Below are 21095 nucleotides of genomic sequence, written 5' to 3'. Positions count from 1 at the left end.
CTGGGATCGAGTCCCACATCGGGCTCCTTGCTCAGCAGGGAGCCTGCTTCTCCCTCTGCCTGCCACTCTGTCTGCTTGTGCTCACTCTCGCTCCTCTCTCTCTCTGACAAATAAATAAATAAATCTTTAAAAAAAAAAAAAAAATTTCATTTAAAGGGCACCTAGCTGGCTGAGTCAGTAAAGCATTAGACTCTTGATCTTGGGGTTGTGAGTTCGAGCCCCATGTTGGGTTGTAGAGATGACTTAAAATATTTTTTTTAAAAGATGTATTTATTTATTTCAGAGAGGGAGAGACAGAGCATGAGTGGGAGGGACAGAGGAAGAGGGACAAAGAATCTCAAACAGATGCCATGCTCAGTGTGGAGCCTGACTTGGGGCTCAATCTCACAACCCTGAGATCACCACCTGAGCTGAAACCAAGAGTCAGATGCTTAACCACCTGTGCCATCCAGGAGACCCCAAAATAAACTCTTCTAAAAAAAAGTTTTTTCATTTAACTCATTACTTAATGTGGGAACCAGGAAGATGTTGTGACCAATTTGAAGAAGTAATCAAAGTACCAGACTAGATAGGCATTTAGGAATGCTTAAGTAAATCTGCTTAACAGACACAAAACTGGCAAAACTGGTTAATATCCATTATTATTGCTAATCAACAGAATCTCCTACACAAAAATTTATGGACAAGAATTATTTGCACTATTGTCAATATCCTGTAGCTTATGGAAGTGTAAAACAGCTCAAAGATAATGAAAGGCACGAAGACCCCACAGACTCAAATAACCTGACAGATGGCTAGCTTCCCATTAGGACACCCAGCAATCTCTTCCTCCTTTTATTTTTTTAGAGAGAGGGAGAAAGAGCACCTGGGGGGCAAGGGGGCAGAGGGAGAGGGGGAGAGAGAGAATCTGAAGCAGGCTCCACACTCAGCATGGAGCTCATTGCAGGGCTCGATCTCACAACCCTGAGACTATGATCTGAGCTGAAATCAAGAGTTAGACATCTAGCGGACTGAGCCACCCAGGCATCACTTTTTGCTCCTTTTAAATAGTCTTTCTTAATATTTTCCCTACTTAGCTGACTTGTGATAAGTCCTGTTTATGGGCCAGACACAGCCTAGGTGCCTTAAATGCATTAACTTATTTAATTCTCCTAAGAACCTTATGAGGTAGGATTATTATTTCCATTTCATAGGGGAGGAATCTGAGGCATAAGAAAAGGTAAATCTATCACCCAAGGTCACAGAGATTAGGAAGTGGAGCCAGGATCTGAGTCCAGGTTTCTCATCAGCTATGAAGCCACAGATGTATGTGAAGGAAAAAAAAAAAAAAAACCCTGATGGACCTAACTATATTACATTAGATATAGAAGAGGAAAAGGGAAGGATGACTCCAAAGTGTTTCCTCTGGTTGTGAGAAGTGGGAATACTGTTCAGATGAAGAGACTAAGAAGGACAGTAGTTTGATTTGGTTTTTAGCCAGCAGACTTTGAAGTAGCGGTAAGATGTCAGGATAGAAAAATCCTGCTAGGCAGGAGCTCAGAACTGGAGATATTAGATGAGTGATTTTTTTTTTTCTTTAACGGATCAGGTTTAAATTGTGGTATTGAAAACACTAGCGTGTGTCTGTCAGAGCTAAAGGACAGAAGCCCAGAGGGAAAACAAAACATGATGCAGGAGGGTCTGAGGTCCTGCGCAGGCTGCAGAGAGGCGGTCTCAGGGAGTAAAACTAAAGCCGGGTGAACAGGCTGGAGTTCCGAAGGTCCAGGCAACAGGTACACTCCTTTGGGTCTAAGGAGATGGAGTCACAAATGCAAATAGGGTTGAGGCTGAAAAGTAGAGGCCATAATCGTGGAGGGGTGTTATCCAATGCACAGTAAAGACTGTCAAGCAAGCAAGGATCATGACCAGATGGATAATTTAGAAAGAACCTGTCTGGCTACCGCATGAATAGTCAGGGCAGGTGTCACTGGGATCCAGATAGAGGCAGGGATGGCTTGGACCAGGGCAGGTCTCGGCAACTAGACCCAACAGCTCTAATATTTGAAAGGCCGCGGGTAAGAGTACCAATGAAAGCTCACATATCATGTGACAAATACTTAAAAGTTGTAAGTTAAGCTAGTAAACTGTCAAATAACATATTCTCTATCCTCCTACCTCGATAAATACATTTTCAGAAGGACCTGGAAGGAAGGCGGAGAGCTGGGGCGGAACCCACAGGGCAGAAGAGCGGGGCGGCGGCCCAGATGCAGAGGACCACAGCGACACCTGGCTCCGCTCCGATCTGCCTCCCTGGGCCTCCGGGCCGCCGCTGAGAGGCGGGCGGGTGGACCTGCGGGGGCGTGGCGGGGTCGAAGGGCACGCGGCGTCGGTGTCATGGCGGCCTCCGTGCTGCGCTCCGCCTGCGGCCCGCTGCGGCTCGGCGTTGCCTGCCTGTGCCGCCGCCGCCCGCCCCGGAGCCTGTGGGCGCGAGCCTGGCGGCTCCCGGGGCTCGTGGGGTCCGCGCGGAGCGTGGCCGCGGCCAGCGGAGCGGGCACCTTGGGCTCCGACCGCTACTGCATGGAGCTGCTGCGGTGAGCGAGCCCGGCTTGCCCCGGCTGGCGGTCGGGGGGCTGCCCGAGGGGGCCCGGGCGGGCGTGGCGGGACTCGGGGCTGGCCCGGGCGAGCGGACCCCGTTGCCTTCCTGCGCTCGGGTTGGCGGGGAGTGAGGCCACGGGAACTTTCACGGCGGTCACAGAATTGTGGCAAAACTCCTTCGTCTGTCACCTTGACTGAAACCTAATTTTTACCTAAACGTACTGCATGCACACCTTAAAAATTTGACAGACGACTTTTAGCTAAGTGAGCTCTTACGTGTCAGGCACTATGCAAAGTACAGGTAATTTACTTATCTTCGTTACAAATTATTGACGCAAAAATGTAGACCTTACCATTGAGGGTTTTGAGGATTAAAGCATTTAGAACGGTGCCTGGTACAAAACAAGGGCACAGTGAGTACAATATAGGCCATTATTATCATATGTAATGGATGAGGATACGAAGGTTTTGAGAGATTTGGGGATTTACCTGAGATTCAGTAGAATAGTCTCATCAAGTCAGGGCCTGGTGACAATTTTGTTCACCCTGATAACACCGGAATGGCTTGGCACATGGCAGCCACTGTTAATCATGTGTGGAGTCGAATTAGGTGAATTAGGTCACCAGGTGGATCTGGGCAGGCTCCAGCCGTGGAATTGGGCCTGACTGCAAAGACCAGTGGCTTAGGCCCTGCTGCCCTTCTGCTGCCTTTGATTTAAAACAGTGGTGAAATGCTCAATGTACCTGGTCTTAACTTCTGAGAAGTGCTAGAATAGTTAAGCTACCTTCGATCTGACAAGGCTAATAAATCCGATGTTTTCGAATTTCATTTTAGTAAAAGGTTGCATAGCACAACAGAATTCCCATGCATTTCAGAATTTTGTTTTTAATCACTTTTAAAAATAACGTTCCTGTCCCACTCTATTTATTACTTATAACAGAAACAAGATAACAATCGTGGAAATCAGAGCAGTAAGAACTTGTAAAAGCCAAAGCTGCCAAAAAGTTGTATTCAGTTTTATATATATATATTTATTTATTTTAAGATTTTATATATTTATTTGACAGACAGAGATCACAAGTAGGCAGAGAGGCAGAGAGAGAGAGAGGAAGGGAAGCAGGCTCCCCGCTGAGCAGAGAGCCTGATGCGGGGCTCGATACCAGGACCTGGGATCATGACCTGAGCCGAAGGCAGAGGCTTTAACCCACTGAGCCACCCAGGCGTCCCCAGTTTTATATATTTTAAAGTTAATCATTTTTTCATGGTAAAAAGACACAAGTTGCCAAAATGTTTACCACCCATATCCACTTGTCCAGTGCAATTTTTGACACTTGTAGTATCCTAACTTCCCTATCCAGAGGTGAATACTCACTCTTCCTAACTTCTTTTTTCTTTTTAAGATTTTATTTTGTTTGAGAGAGAGAGAGTGAACGAGAGAAAGAGCATGAGGGGGTGAGGAGCAGAGAGAGAGGGAGAAGCAGACTCCCTGCTGAGCAGAGGAGTGGGGTTTGGTCCCAGGACTCCAGAATCATGACCCGAGCTGAAGGCAGACACTTAGACGACTGAGCCACCCAGGCACCTTCACTCTTCCTAATCTCTTATGTATTATTATGTATAAGTAATAGTACGATCACTATATTACATATAATATATATCACTACATATATGCAGTATATACATTACATATATATTACTACATATATGTAGTATATCTATTTCTCTATATATAGTGTGTGTGTATATATATACATACACACACTATGTATATACACTAGTGTGCATATATATATGTATATATAGTGATCATACTCTTCTTCCAGTAATAGTCTATGGTTATCACATGACAGTTTTCTCAAATATATATTTACAAATGGACAGATACTTAATCTGTCCATATAGGTATTTGAGTGGGATGAACACCTTTGGCTCTAGTGATTTATTAAAAAGCTTGGATTTTACAGGCAGACCTCGTCTGAGTTTATTAATCCTAGATCCATCATTTGAGAAAGTTACTCACATTAAGATTCAGCTGTTTCCTCATTTGTAAATTTCTACTACTTTATAGTCTGGTTATGAGGGTTAAATGCAATGATGTATATGAAAATGCTGGCACATAACATATGCACAATAGTAGGTTTTAAATAAAAACAAAAACTTGAAAGAAAGATTACAATTTCTAGCTTCTGACTGTCCATTAATCTTTGCAGGATTTGACCTCTGAAATGATCTGGGCAGGGTTGTTATGGGGATATATGTTATGTAAGGCCTCCAAATACTGAAAAAGATACCAGGCCAGAAGTTCAGGTTAGCCAGCCAGAGCTCTGCTAGGAGGCTAGGTTCTTGGGAATATCTCAAACCTAATTTACATAGGTTTCTTGGGGGTATCATTTTGAGGAACCCCAAGGCTGCCTCAGGCCTTGGGATTAGTGCTGTAAGGAGGTAAGGAGGTGTTAGTGGTGATGTCTGAAAGTGTACTGTTCATTCTCCTACAGCCTCACTGGGGAACCACCTTTTTGTGACTTGATGGCACAGGTCCATGGAACTAGAACTAGCACAGCAGTCCTAACACCAGATATGCTTATCTTTCATATGTCTGCCTCTCTCTACCAGACTGAAGTCTATACCTATCTTCAGCGTCTAGCACAGTGCTGTCAGCACAGTGCTGTCGCGTAGTGGGCACTGGATAAATGTTACAATGAATGAATGAAAATGAAAGGTTCTTGACCCTGTTGCTGTATAAAACCATCATAGTATGGAATTTCTCACTATCTGGAATAGTTCTCCAATAACTGGACCTTGTTTGGCTACTTAAGATACCCTTGTCTGCCAGTAATCAGTATTTATAACACTGATCCTGAGTGATGAAGAAATGATTAAATATTCAGTGTACCTTACTCAGTATAAAGAAGTTGGTAATATTGTTTAGAAAAATTTCCAACCAAAAAGAGAGAGAGAGAGAGAAAGAAAAAAAAAAAAAACCTTACAGGGAAATCCTTCTCTGTGTAGAATATCTTATTTCCCAAAGGTTGTTACCATACTAGTATGTCTTCATTTTTCATTTCGCTGTAAGAAACCTGAAGAACTTCACATATTATTTTTAGGAGATATGAAACAGGTCGGTTATCAAGCCTCATTTGCAAATTGAGAAATAGATGTGGCAGGTATCATTTCTGTCAACTACTTGAACGGAAATTAAGATTGTGGTCTTGATTTCAAGTCACTATTTTCTCACTGTTTCATATTAACATCCTAGTGTTTTAAACAATTTTGAAGTGCAGAGACTTTTTATATTAAAATTAAATTTTAAAATATATCTTTATGTATGTGAAAGTATAAATTATAGAGCTGTTTTGCCCACACTGTCCATTTTGCAGCTGCAGCCACTTATGGTGAGATTTTTTTAGTAGAGCTATTTTGTGATAGCACTGTTACTTGTCATTATTGCTTCCTTTTGTCTATGTGGAAGTTGGAGGAAATTGTGAAGGGTGTGGCTAGAAGAGGTTTAAGTTCTCTGTTAGGCCTACAACAAAATGTGAACCAGTTGAGGAGCCCCTGGGTGACTCAGTCAATTGAGTGTCCAACTCCTGATTTCAGCTCAGGTGGTGACCTCAGGGTGGTGAGATCAAGTCCCATGTTGGGCTCTGCACTGAGCATGGCACCTGTCTGGGATTCTCTCTCTCTCTCCCTCTGCCCCTCCCTCCTGCTCACATTCTTTTTCTCTCTCTCAAAAAAGAAAATGAAATAGAAAAAAAAGTGAACCAGTGAAATGTGAGAGTAGTCTGAATTTCAGTACCTAAACTCCATAGAAGGAGGTTGGACCCCCTTTATTTAGATTACTGTTTTATAGGAAATAATGTTATAATAAAGTTCCAATGTATTATAGTGAAGTAGCCTTGTTGATAGGTAGTCATCCTATGATGTATATAATGATTACATTATTTTAAACTTTATATCTTGAAGTAATTTCAAATTGATACAGAAATTACAGAGATAGTACACAGAGTTCCAATATACTCTTCATCCAAATTCCCTTATTGTTAACATTCTGATCCATTTGAGAAAAAGATGTAGACATGATGCCCCATTACTTCCCCTTAATATGTTTGTGTTTTTTTTTTTTTTTTTTAAGATTTATTTATTTATTTATTTTAGAGTGAGCAAGCTAGAGAGAGAGTGTGCTTGTGAGTGGGAGAGAGGCAGCCGGAGAGGGAGAGAGAGATTCTCAAGCAGTCTTCCTACCAGGTGCAAAGCCTGACATCAGGCTTGATCCCATAACCCCAAGATCATGACCTGAGCCAAAAGCAAGAGTTGGTCACTCAACCGACTGAGCCACCCAGGTGCCCCTTGGTGGGTATTTTTTAATACACACAAGGGTCCTCTTTCACGTAACTATAGTACAACCATCAAAATCAGGACGTTAAAATCAATCCAGTATTACCACTGGATCCACAGACTCCATTCAAATTTTACTGGTTTTTCAATTATGACTTTCATACATCCAGGATGCTACATTTAGTTGTCAAATCTCTTTAGAACAATTTCTCAGTCTTCCCTTATCTTTCATTAGCTTGACAGTTTTTGAAGAGAACAGGCCAGTTACTATGTAGAATTTTTCTCAGTTGGGTTTATTTAATGTTTCTTTGTGATTTATACATTTTTGGCAGGAATATCACAGAAGCAACACTGTGTTTTTCTCAGTCACGTTTCAGGAAGTACATAATGTTGAGTATCCTATTTCTGTTGTATGAACCTTTTATTACTTGGTTGAAAAGATATCTTTTAGGTTTCTCCCCTGTAAATTTAGTTCATAAGAATGTTAATTAGTAACATGTATTTTGTGAAGAGATACTTCACAGGATATGTCAACATTCTGTTTCTGTCAAACTTTCACCCATTTAACATTTTAAGACATTTATTGATGATTTTTGACTGAATTGTTACTTTGATAGTTATCAAATGCTTATTTAAAAAATTTTCAGCATGCCTTCTAGATTTATCAGAGTTATCAAATAGTACAATTTGGCATTGTACTATTGTTAAGTTTTTCCTTCTCTTCCTAGTCATCCATTCTTTTATATTGGTATGGGCTTATGGCATTCTGTTACATTCTGTTACTCTCATTGTTTTTATTTTTGTTTTTTGTTTTTGATGCTCATATTGTCCCAGACTTAGTCAGTGAGAATTTTGTCCGGCCAGTGTCTTTGTCATTTTGAAAATTCCTTCCACTCTGAATATTTCATTGCTTTCTGTCCAAGAAGATGTTTCTGGCTTATCTTGTATTTTCCCTGCCCCAGCCCTGGACTTAGTCCCTCCTCCAATGAGCCCTAGTTTCTTCTAGTGAAGAATGATATTTAGAAACCAAAGATCTAGGTGGTAGGTGTGTTCATTGATACTGGGCGCGTGGGGAGTATCATTGCTCCTAGGTTCTCTCAGCAGATGCTGCTGGGAAACCTAAGTGTACACCCAGGCACACACACCCACACGCTCCATATTACTTTCTGTTTTTATGTCTTATCTGTGTATTAAAAACTGTGAGTTCATACCAATATTTGCTGGTATTACTTTCTTGATTTCTACCTCAGTAGGTCATTTGAATTCTTACTAAAATCAAAGTGATTCTGAAACAATAAAAATTATAAATACTGTGTAAATCCTAATAAATTAATGGAGATTATTTCTTTTTAACTGGTCTGGGATTGGGGGCAATTACTTTTTTTGTAGTTTTAAAGAAACAAGTATAAAATATAAGAAATTTCAGGCCTATTTTGAATTGAGACCTTTTTTTTCCCCAGTTAATTCTAGTCAGCATTTTTTGTGTGTACAGTTTAGAAAGTGAAAAGTGACTTGTCTTTTTTTGCCTGTTTGTTGTAGGAAACGAGATTATGAAGGCTATTTATGCTCCCTGCTGCTCCCTGCAGGATCCAGAAGTTCTGCTTTTGCACTGAGGGCCTTCAATGTGGAACTGGCTCAGGCTGGTATTAAAATACCTTAAAAAATTATTTGCAAAAATGGTGATATAATGTGTTTAATGCTGAACCATAAAGAAATACAGTTATAACTTATATGTTAGATGTGCATAAGGTCTCTGCTGGTGATTTCTTTGTCCCGCCATTTAGGCTTACCAATTCAATTCCAAACATAAACTAGCTAACAAACTTAATGTTTGTCATGATATCAGGGTTGTAGGATTGAGCCTCTGGGTAGGGCGCCTCGCTGAGCATGGAGCTGCTTAAGATTCTCTCTCTCCCTCCCCCTCCGCCCCTTCCCCACTTGCATGTGTGCACTCTCAAGAAAAAAAGAGAGAGAGAGAGAGAAATTACTTGGTGAGTGAATGAATGAGTTTATTTAAATGTACATATAATAAAATTCACTTTTTGTGGTATACAGTTCTATAGGTTTTCAGACATGCATAGAGTCATGCATTCACCACCATAGTCATGAAAAAAGAACAGTCAACCCCCCAAAATTCCCTCTTGTGCCCCTTTGTAGTCAACTGCTCCCTCTCCCATAGTCTTTTGCATACCCTTCTGGTTCCAATATAAGAGCTCTGAACATGCAGAGCACGAGATAAACTACACGTTTTTGAGCCACAATTTCTCTGTTTGTAAAGGGGTATGTTTGTGCGGGTTTGTGGTGAGGACTGTGATCACATAATCTCTGGGACAGCATCTAGCAAAGGGCTGGCACTCCTGGACATTTGATACATGTTACTTCCTTCCCTGCTTTAATCTAGAAAGCCCCTGGTTCTGTTTCCTAGGTTTATCTCCAGACTTGGAAATAATTTTAGCATCACTAATCCAATGAAGATTGTTTTTCTTCTCTTCCACTTATTTTTAAAAATGTTTCTATTATGGAAAGCTTTGAACATATGTAGAATTGGAGAGAGTAGTATAATAAACTCCCATAAACCCATCACCCAGCTCCAGCAGTTACTAATTTATGGCCAATCTTGATTTTTCATCTCTATCTGCACCTATCCCCTCCTCACCTCTGTTATTTTTTTTTTTTTACCTCTGTTATTTTTGAAATAAGTCTCAGATAAATTTTTTCATCTGTAAATATTACAGTACGTATCTCCAGATGATAATTCATTAGAAAGTAATTATAACACCACTGTCATACAATAAAAATTTAAGAATTCCTTAATATCATTAAACATCCAGTATTCAGATTTTTCCCAGTTGTTTCTTTCTCTTCAAATCAGGAGTCAGATAAACTCCACATACAGCAACTGGTTCCTCTATCAAGTTTCTTTTAATCTAAATGTCCCCCCCCCAAATATGTTTTTTTCTTGTAATTTCTTTATTTCTTTCTTTTTTTTAATATTTTATTTATTTGACAGAGATCACAAGTAGGCAGAGAGGCAGCAGAGAGAGAGGAGGAAGCAGGTTCCCCGCTGAGCAGAGAGCCCGATGCGGGGCTTGATCCCAGGACCCTGGGATCATGACCTGAGCCGAAGGCAGAGGCTTTAACCCACTGAGCCACCCAGGTGCCCCTGCAATTTATTTCTAGAAGAATATTTCCTATTTTGGAATGCAAACCTTGAAAATAATTGGAAGTAATTTGCAGGTTTTACTTAGGAAACTCTTAATGACAACAATTTAATTTATATATAGTTTCAAGGAAAAATTAAAACAAATGTATAGAATTAAACTTATTTTTTGGCTGAATTCTGTGATTATGCAGTCACAGATACTGATTTTGAGACTGTGAAGAGTGCATTTATTAAGGTATTTGAACGCTGTTTACAGGTTAAGGACTCCGTCTCTGAGAAAACAATTGGATTGATGAGAATGGAGTTTTGGAAAAAAACAGTGGACGACATATACCGTGACAACCCACCCCAGCAGCCTGTGGCCCTCGAGCTATGGAAGGTAAAAAACAAAAACAAAATGCTACTTTTAATTTTTAAGTGTTATTTGAGCATACCTTTTTTTTTTTTTTTTTTGAGCATACCTTTTGATGCATACAATTCGGCTAGTGGTGATAGGGAATCTATCCTGAAAATAATCTTAGGCTCATGTAATGTCAGAGCTCTGCTAGTTTTGACAGAGGAATTTAAAATCATCTGCTAATAATTTGCACAGATCTTCAGTGAATTTCTTTATTAAAGGAAAAAAGAGGAATCTGGTCTCTTTGTGTTATCAGTTATATATTTATTTTCCACATATTCGCTGTAGAAATTAAACCCCACAAATTTTGAAGTAGTGGCAGGTTCATTATTCTGTCTGCCCAGCAGCTCCTTTTTCTAGTGCTCCAGTCCATACTGTGGGCTGTCGAAAAACACACACTGATCTTTGGTGAAGGGAGACTTGCCCTCACCATTGTCTCGGCCCAAATATAAAACTGCCTTGTTGAGTCTGATAGAGTTGCGTATTCACTGATGAATTTGAAGTATTAGAGAATGGAAACCTATGGGCTAGAGAATTCTTTGGATAGTTAGATGTATCTAGCAAATAGTTTCACATGGATCCTTCATTCATGGGCAGCCCTGCAGAGTTTGGAAATATGCCACACCATGACTGAAGGAAGGGGATTAGGTGTCTTTTGTCACTGATCTGTGTCCCCACTGTAGTGTCATGAGTGGGGAAAGATAGGTTCTGTGACGGAACCACTGAACAGACCTGACAGGGGTGCACCTCTTCTCAGGTCTGCGCACCAGCAGAGGCAGGCCCCGTTCCTGGGCCCCCGATTGACTTCACAGAGCCCCAGTAAGGATGGAAAGCCAGGCCCCCCCCAACCGGGGACTGAGAAGAAAGAGTGGATGGGAAGCTGTGAGTATTAGATTAGTTGTTTACCTCTGTTCATCTCACTTTAAGAACCTCAACCTTGGTGCCTCTGTTTAAAGAAAAGTTTCTCAAAAGCCCAGAAAAACGATGATTTTACACGCAAACATCACTGCAGTGGGGGTTCCTGCTAAGACTTGCATTGAAGGTCCTGGCCTTTGCCTGGAATTATCGTGGAAGATCAGAGCTTCCCTCAACACAAATTTATCTTGTTCTTGGCCTCTCTTAAAAAAAACCAGAAGACTTATCTGAATTGTAGAATGTTTACACGCATACCAATTTGTCCAGTTTTAACAGCTGCTTAATTTTGGATGATTGCTGTTGGCCAGCTTTTTGATATGATCAGTGTTGAGGTTAATGTGAATATTTGAAAGAAGCAGGGAGTGTGCAGAGCAGTTGTCCCCATTCATGTCCTTTCCCCCTCCCAATCTTGCTGGAGCATATGCTTATTGGACCACTGTCCAGTAAAACTTTCCATTGGTTCTTTGGAGAGGGTCAGGTTCTTTTGGAAGATCGGATAGGGAAAGATTGACAGTGTGTTGTTCAGAGAGCACTTTTCTGCCACAGTGATTCATTGGTGCTTTAAGGGTACTAAATAGTTGCATAGCTGTAATTCCATATGTGTTTCATATGGACTTTTTCATTTCTCTGTGTATTAATGTTAGTTGCAGTTTGAATTTATAGCCAAAGCTTTTTTTTTTTTTTTTTTTTTTTTTAATTTTTTTATTTTAATAAACATATAATGTATTTTTATCCCCAGGGGTACAGGTCTGTGAATCGTCTGGTTTACACATTTCACAGCACTCATCATAGCACATACCCTCCCCAATGTCCATTTCCCCACCACCCTCTCCCATCCCCCTTCCCCCCCGCAACCCTCAGTCTGTTTCTTGAGATTGAGTCTTTTATGGTTTGTCTCCCTCCCAATCCCATCTTTTCATTTTTTCTTTTCCTACCCCTCCCCAAACCCCCCCACCTTGCATCTCCACTTCCTCATATCAAAGAGATCATATGATAGTTATATTTCTCCGATTGACTTATTTCGCTAAGCATGATACCCTCTAGTTCCATCCACGTCGTCGCAAATGGCAAGATTTCATGTCTTTTGATGGCTGCATAGTATTCCATTGTGTATATATACCACATCTTCTTTATCCATTCATCTGTTGATGGACATCTAGGCGCTTTCCACAGTTTGGCTATTGTGGACATTGCTGCTATAAACATTCGGGTGCACGTGCCCCTTCGGAGCACCACGTTTGTATCTTTAGGATATATACCCAGGAGTGCAATTGCTGGGTCGTAGGGTAGCTCTATTTTCAGTTTTTTGAGGAACCTCCACACTGTTTTCCAGAGTGGTTGCACCAGCTTGCATTCCCACCAACAGTGTAGGAGGGTTCCCCTCTCTCCGCATCCTCGCCAGCATCTGTCATTTCTTGACTTGTTAATTTTAGCCATTCTGACTGGTGTGAGGTGGTATCTCATTGTGGTTTTGATTTGTATTTCCCTGATGCCAAGTGATGTGGAGCATTTTTTCATGTGTCTGTTGGCCATCTGGATGTCTTCCTTGCAGAAATGTCTGTTCATGTCCTCTGCCCATTTCTTGACTGGATTATTTGTTCTTTGGGTATTGAGTTTGATAAGCTCTTTATAGATTTTGGATACGAGCCCTTTATCTGATATGTCGTTTGCAAATATCTTCTCCCATTCTGTCAGTTGTCTTTTGGTTTTGTTAACTGTTTCCTTTGCTGTGCAAAAGCTTTTGATCTTGATGAAATCCCAATAGTTCATTTTTGCCCTTGCTTCTGTTGCCTTTGACGATGTTCCTAGGAAGAAGTTGCTGCGGTGGAGGTCAAAGAGGTTGCTGCCTGCATTCTCCTCAAGGATTTTGATAGATTCCTTTCGCACATTGAGGTCCTTCATCCACTTTGAGTCTATTTTCGTGTGTGGTGTAAGGAAATAGTCCAATTTCATTTTTCTGCATGTGGCTGTCCAATTTTCCCAGCACCATTTGTTGAAGAGGCTGTCTTTTTTCCATTGGATATTCTTTCCTGCTTTGTCGAAGATTAGTTGACCATAGAGTTGAGGGTCTATTTCTGGGCTCTCTATTCTGTTCCATTGGTCTATATGTCTGTTTTTGTGCCAGTACCATACTGTCTTGATGATGACAGCTTTGTAATAGAGCTTTAAGTCTGGAATTGTGATACCACCGACTTTGGCTTTCTTTTTCAATATTCCTTTGGCTATTCGAGGTCTTTTCTGGTTCCATATAAATTTTAGGATTATTTGTTCTATTTCTTTAAAAAAAATGGATGGGATTTTGATAGGGATTGCATTAAATGTGTAGATTGCTTTAGGTAAAATAGACATTTTCACAATATTTGTTCTTCCAATCCATGAGCATGGAATATTTTTCCATTTCTTTGTGTCTTCCTCAATTTCTTTCATGAGTACTTTATAGTTTTCTGAGTATAGATTCTTTGCCTCTTTGGTTAGATTTATTCCTAGGTATCTTATGGTTTTGGGTACGATTGTAAATGGGACTGACTCCTCAATTTCTCTTTCTTCTGTCTTGTTGTTAGTGTAAAGAAATGCGACTGATTTCTGTGCATTGACTTTATATCCTGACACTTTACTGAATTCCTGTATAAGTTCTAGCAGTTTTGGAGTGGAGCCTTTTGGGTTTTCCACATATAGTATCATATCATCTGCAAAGAGTGATAGTTTGACTTCTTCTTTGCCGATTTGGATGCCTTTAATTTCTTTTTGTTGTCTGATTGCTGAGGCTAGGACTTCTAGTACTATGTTGAACAGCAGTGGTGATAACGGACATCCCTGCCGTGTTCCTGACCTTAGCGGAAAAGCTTTCAGTTTTTCTCCATTGAGAATGATATTTGCGGTGGGTTTTTCATAGATGGCTTTGATAATATTGAGGTATGTGCCTTCTATCCCTACACTTTGAAGAGTTTTAATCAGGAAGGGATGCTGCACTTTGTCAAATGCTTTTTCAGCATCTATTGAGAGTATCATATGGTTCTTACTCTTTCTTTTATTAATGTATTGTATCACATTGATGGATTTGCAGATGTTGAACCAACCTTGCAGCCCTGGAATAAATCCCACTTGGTCGTGGTGAATAATCCTTTTAATGTACTGTTGGATCCTATTGGCCAGTATTTTGGTGAGAATTTTCGCATCTGTGTTCATCAAGGATATTGGTCTGTAATTCTCTTTTTTGGTGGGATCCTTGTCTGGTTTTGGGATCAAGGTGATGCTGGCCTCATAGAATGAGTTTGGAAGTTTTCCTTCCATTTCTATTTTTTGGAACAGTTTCAGGAGAATAGGAATTAATTCTTCTTTAAATGTTTGGTAGAATTCCCCTGGGAAGCCGTCTGGTCCTGGACTTTTGTTTGTTTGGAGATTTTTGATGACTGTTTCAATCTCCTTACTGGTTATGGGTCTGTTCAGGTTATCTATTTCTTCCTGGTTCAGTTGTGGTAGTTTATACATCTCTAGAAATGTATCCATTTCTTCCAGGTTGTCAAATTTGTTGCCATAGAGTTGCTCGTAGTATGTTCTTATAATTGTTTGTATTTCTTTGGTGTTGGTTGTGATCTCTCCTCTTTCATTCATGATTTTATTTATTTGCGTCCTTTCTCTTTTCTTTTTGATAAGTCTGGCCAGGGGCTTATCAATCTTATTAATTCTTTCAAAGAACCAGCTCCTAGTTTTGTTGATTTGTTCTATTGTTTTTTTAGTTTCTATTTCATTGATTTCTGCTCTGATCTTTATGATTTCTCTTCTCCTGCTGGGTTTAGGCTTTCTTTGTTGTTCTCTCTCCAGCTCCTTTAGGTGTAGGGTTAGGTTGTGTATTTGAGACCTTTCTTGTTTCTTGAGAAAGGCTTGCACTGCTATATATTTTCCTCTCAGGACTGCCTTTGTTGTGTCCCACAGATTTTGAACTGTTGTGTTTTCATTATCATTTGTTTCCATGAATTTTTTCAATTCTTCTTTAATTTCCTGGTTGACCCATTCATTTTTTAGAAGGATGCTGTTTAGTCTCCATGTATTTGCGTTCTTTCCAAATTTCCTCTTGTGATTGAGTTCGAGCTTCAGAGCATTGTGGTCTGAAAATATGCAGGGAATGATCTCGATCTTTTGGTACCGATTGAGACCTGATTTATGACCCAGGATGTGGTCTATTCTGGAGAATGTTCCATGTGCACTAGAGAAGAATGTATATTCTGTTGCTTTGGGATGGAATGTTCTGAATATATCTGTGATGTCCATCTGGTCCAGTGTGTCATTTAAGGCCTTTATTTCCTTGTTGATCTTTTGCTTAGATGATCTGTCCATTTCAGTGAGGGGAGTGTTAAAGTCCCCTGCTATTATTGTATTACTGTTGATGTATTTCTTTGATTTTGTTATTAATTGGTTTATATAGTTGGCTGCTCCCATGTTAGGGGCATAGATATTTAAGATTGTTAGATCTTCTTGTTGGACAGACCCTTTGAGTATGATATAGTGTCCTTCCTCATCTCTTATTATAGTCTTTGGCTTAAAATCTAATTGATCTGATATAAGGATTGCCACCCCAGCTTTCTTCTGATGTCCATTAGCATGGTACATTGTTTTCCACCCCCTCACTTTAAATCTGGAGGTGTCTTCGGGTCTAAAATGAGTTTCTTGTAGGCAGCATATGGATGGGTTTTGTTTTTTTATCCATTCTGATACCCTGTGTCTTTTGATTGGGGCATTGAGCCCATTAACATTCAGGGTAACTATTGAGAGATATGAATTTAGTGCCATTGTATTGCCTGTAAGATGATTGTTACTGTATATTGTTTCTGTTTCTTTCTGATCTACTACTTTTAGGGTCTCTCTTTGCTTAGAGGACCCCTTTCAATATTTCCTGTAGAGCTGGTTTGGTGTTTGCAAATTCTTTCAGCTTTTGTTTGTCCTGGAAGCTCTTTATCTCTCCTTCTATTTTCAATGATAGCCTAGCCGGATATAGTATTCTTGGCTGCATGTTTTTCTCGTTTAGTGCTCTGAATATATCATGCCAGTTCTTTCTGGCCTGCCAGGTCTCTGTGGATAGGTCCGCTGCCAATCTAATGTTTTTACCCTTGTATGTTACAGACTTCTTTTCCCGGGCTGCTTTCAGGATTTTCTCTTTGTCGCTAAGACTTGTTAATTTTACTATCAGGTGACGAGGTGTGGACCTATGTTTATTGATTTTGAGGGGCGTTCTTAGCATTTCATGGATTTTGATGTTTGTTCCCTTTGCCATATTAGGGAAATTCTCTCCAATAATTGTCTCCAATATACCTTCTGCTCCCCTCTCTCTTTCTTCTTCTTCTGGAATCCCAATTATTCTAATGTTGTGTCGTCTTATGGTGTCACTTATCTCTCGAATCCTCTCCTCATGTTCCAGTAGTTGTTTGTCTCTCTTTTGCTCAGCTTCTTTATTCTCTGTCATTTGGTCTTCTATGTCACTAATTCTTTCTTCTGCCTCATTTATCCTGGCAGTGAGAGCTTCCATTTTTGATTGCACCTCATGAATAGCTTTTTTGATTTCAACTTGGTTAGATTTTAGTTCTTTTATTTCTCCAGAAAGGGCTTTTATCTCTCCGGAGAGGGTTTCTCTAATATCTTCTATGCCTTTTTCGAGCCCGGCTAGAACCTTGAGAATTGTCATTCTGAACTCTAGATCTGTCATGCTACCTATGTCTGTATTGATTAGGTCTCCAGCCTTCGGTACGGCCTCTTGTTCTTTTTTTTGAGGTGAGTTTTTCCGCCTTGTCATTTTGTCCAGGTAGGATTTGCTTTCTCCTGCTGTGGAATTCCGCTGTTCTTGGTGACTGAAGTTGGTTTTGGATGGTTTCTTGTTGATCTTCTTGGGGGAGGGGCCTGTTGTAGTGATTCTCAAGTGTCTTTGCCGCAGGCGGAATTGCACCGCCCTTGCCAGGGGCCAGGCTAAGTAATCCGCTCGGGTTCGCTTTCGGGAGCTTTTGTTCCCTGAGCGCTTTCCGTAGAGTTCCGGAGGACGGGAATGAAGATGGCGGCCTCCCAATCTCTCGGCCCGGAGGAGCCGAGAGCTTGGGGTTCCGCTCCTCAGTGCACTCTCAGAGCAAAGCGCCCAATAGCCCCGCCTCCCTGGCTTGCGGTCGCGACTCGAGGAAAGCAGTCAATTGTTGGAGCTGGAGAAAAGCGCCGGGTCGCTTTTGTCTCCGTGGCCTCCAGCCGCGCTCCGAGCCCACCCAGCCTGCGACCGGCACAAGGTAACCCCGGGCTTAGAGCTCACTCCTCGGCTTTGTCGCTATAGCCGGCTTCCCCGCTCCAATACCTGCGAGCTCTGCGGCACTCAGACACCCCCAGTCCTTCTGTGACCCTGCGGGTCCTGGGGTTATGCTGACCCCGCCTGGGTTTCCCCCCAGTTTAGCCTCTGGAGCGATGTCTCCCAGTGGAGCCGACTTTTAAAAGTCCCGATTTTGTGCTCCGTCGCTCCGCCGCTTGCCGGGTGCCGGCCCCTCCCCCCGGGGTCTATCTTCCCGTCGCTTTGGATTCACTTCTCCGCAGGTCCTACCTTTCAGAAAGTGATCGATTTTCTGTTTCTGGGATTGTTGCTCTTCTTCTCTTCGATTTCCCGTTGGATTTATAGGTGTTCACAATGGTTAGATAAGCTATCTAGCTGATCTCCTGCTACCCGATGTCGTCTCAGCCTGCTACTTCTCCGCCATCTTGACTCCTCCCCCCCTAGCCAAAGCTTTTATTCTATTTGGCTTCTGTTTCCAAAATTGTTGATACTTTATTCAGCAGATTTTCCATTTCTTATTAAATACCTGTTTTTTACCTTGATGTCTGATTTCCTCCAGAATTAGACAGAAGAATTATATTGTGGTCAAGGAACTGCAGCCGGAATGGGTTTAGCCTTGAGTAAACAAGAATCTGACTTTCAGAGGTTAAATATTTCTTGAGTACTTTATGTACCAGGAATGGTGCTTGACGGTGGTTGCAAAGATCAGACATGCCTCACTCCATTTAGACACATAAAAAATAAAGCAGTATTAGGATTCCATAATGTTTTTGGTTTATGGGTGTTTGGCCATAATACTGCAAAGGTGACATGTTCTTCTCAGGGTGTCATGTCTGGAGGCACACTTTGTCCGTCTGTCCTTTACTGGCATTGTTAGTTTTCATCACATGGTCAAGGTGTTGCCTGTTTTTCCCAATCTATAATTATAATTCCTCTTACAGAGTAACTGACTTTAAGACAATGCATGTATCCTGCTCCTCCTCAGTTTCTTCCTAAACTTAGCATTCGTGGATGGTTCTTGTCTGATTCAGTCTTGTGACAATTGCAAAATGATAATTTCCAGACTCTAGCACGCCGTCAAGATTACTGATTGGCACTTCACATTCTACCATAAGAAAGAGCCCTCAACCTCCTGTATTTATTCATTTGTTTATTAATTATTGCTACAAACTCATTAATTCTTATTTTTTCCATAGTTTATAATTCATTACTATATTTAATTATTTTGGTGTTCAAGCTGGCCCAGATTTGGACAGTAGGACCCCTTTTAGACTGGCTCCTGTGTCCTTTTGATGTGTACCCCATACTTTGGGGGGGCACTTTCTATTTCCAGCATAGTAAAATATTCTAGTATCACCTTGAATCTCCCCTGCCCCAACTCTGGAATTTCTCCAAGAGCCTCGTTTCCTTTGGGAGGGATGGGCCTGGAGACCATGATCTAAGCACTAGATGTGCTTTTTCCTACTGAGTGTCTTTGCTAAGATAACACTGTGCCCTGTGTATTATTTTCTTTAGACCTTTAGTTATACTTTCCATATTTGGAGAAGTGGTTATTTTCACTAAGTAGGATTTTCATCCTATGGAAAAAAGTTTACATGAGATAAAGAAGCATAGAAGTCAAGACGCATCATGTAACAGAAGCTCATATTTAATTCATGTTTTGTTTTTGTTTTGAAAGTGCAATTGTTAAATTACTAATAGCATAAGAAAAAAAGTCTAGTGGAAATGTTCTGGATGTATCATCTGTTCTTGGAAATGTTTTGAAATGTTTTCTAGGGACATTTTCTTTTCCCCTGATAATTTCTTTAATATGGCTGTTTATCTGGTGATGAGTTATTACAAATGTTTCTTTACCTAGTTTTGTACTTGGTATGTTTGAATGCTGAAGTCATTTGGTACTTGGTATGTTAGAATGCTGAAGTCATTTCTAGTACTTCCTAAAAATTTACAATACTGTTGTTTTTTTAGGCTGTCAAAAGACATAATCTGACCAAAAGATGGCTTATGAAAATCATTGATGAAAGAGTAAGTTGAAATTGCTCAAGTCTTAAGTGTTTTCTTCCTTTTTAATCTGTAAGTTAATTCCTCAGGGAGGAAATGTTTTAATATGTGTGTTATATTTTGGAGGAAGGCAACTTTTAGAGGACTGTGCCCTTCCGTCCCTTCTCCCTCACTGCCTACCACCCACCTCAGCCCCCTGCCTCCATGTCTTGAGTCAGATAGGCAAACAGAAGCACCAGGCAGAGGCATATGTGTGCACAGTCATGTGCTACTGTTTTGTGGTTTTTAGTTTTTTTTTTTTAATGGAAATGTTCAGACTTATACAAAAGTAGAGAGAAGAATGTAATATACTTTCATGTATCTGTAACCCAGCTTTAGCTAGTAACACATGTCCACTCTTGTTTCATCTATATTCTACCAACTCCTCTAATTAAACTCTAGGGATTATTGTAAAGTCAACCCCAGATAGCATATTAGTTGATCTGCAAATATATATGTATCTTGAAAAGGTTAAAAAAATGCTTTCAGGGGCACCTGGGTGGCTCAGTGGGTTAAGCCTCTGCCTTGGGCTCAGGTCATGATCTCAGGGTCATGGGATCAAGCCCTGCATCAGGCTCTTTGCTCAGCAGGGAGCCTGCTTCCCCCTCCCCCTCTGCCTGCCTCTCTGCCTACTTGTGATCTCTCTCTCTCTCTCTGTCAAATAAATAAATAAAATCTTTTTAAAAAAAATGCTTTCAGGAAACATACCCACAAAAATTGATGATACCTTAAAAAATGACAGATAGTTCCTTAATACCATCCAAACTTAAGTAGTCATGCACATACATTTATGTATACCCAGTATTTGGATCTCTGTCTGGATAGTAGAGGGAATAAGGAAAGTCTGATGGTTCCACAGAATGGAGTACTATAATGGATTCTAAGAACTGAGTTCTAGGTCCAATGAAGCATGCAAATTGCTCTCTGTCCTGGGCTAACTTATGTAATCTTTCTGACACATTGTTGGCTCAGTGTCTTCATCAGCCTAATATTTATCACATACTGTTGACATGAAAATATGTTTAGTTTATTTGGATACAACCCATTAATATCCATAGGCTATAGTAATTATAATGTAAGCCAAAATGGGAGATAATTATTCAGCATTAAAAAAAAAATTGCTCAGCTGGCCTACAGCATTAATTGGCACTAAAAAGATCTGTTTTTCAGGTGTTTTCTGTTTTGTTTGTTTTTTTAAGATTTATTTATTTTAGAGAGAGAGCACATACATGAGTGCGTTGAGGTGGGGAACGCAGAGGAAAAGCAATCTTAAGCAGATTCCCCATTGAGTGTGGAGCGTGTGTTTGTGTGTGTGTGTGTGGGGGGGCTGCTCAATCTCATGACCCTAAGATCATGAGATTATGACCTGAGCCAAAAC

At 40.7% G+C, this 21095-nt stretch overlaps 1 protein-coding gene across 5 annotated transcripts in view; it reads left to right on the top strand.

The window, feature by feature from the left end:
• The first annotated feature begins 2318 nt into the window (after positions 1-2318).
• The window catches only part of NDUFAF6 (NADH:ubiquinone oxidoreductase complex assembly factor 6), a 31953-nt gene continuing 13176 nt past the window's right edge, over positions 2319-21095 (top strand). Inside the window, exons 1-5 of one of the 5 annotated variants that reach the window (XM_080802829.1) lie at positions 2345-2570; positions 8447-8546; positions 10327-10449; positions 11225-11349; positions 19646-19702. In XM_080802829.1, the coding sequence (XP_080658955.1) occupies positions 11293-11349; positions 19646-19702 (114 nt within the window). In that variant the 5' untranslated portion in view covers positions 2345-2570; positions 8447-8546; positions 10327-10449; positions 11225-11292. Of the gene's footprint in view, positions 2571-8446; positions 8551-10326; positions 10450-11224; positions 11350-19645; positions 19703-21095 lie in introns of all 5 variants that reach the window. The other 4 variants (XM_080802830.1, XM_080802826.1, XM_080802828.1 and 1 more) reach the window with 4 other exon arrangements.

Source organism: Martes martes (assembly GCF_963455335.1).
Source record: "Martes martes genome assembly, chromosome: 4".
Taxonomy (NCBI): Eukaryota; Metazoa; Chordata; class Mammalia; order Carnivora; family Mustelidae; genus Martes; species Martes martes.
Note: the sequence above shows the minus strand (reverse complement) of the source record. Positions and strands in the feature narration are given on the sequence as shown.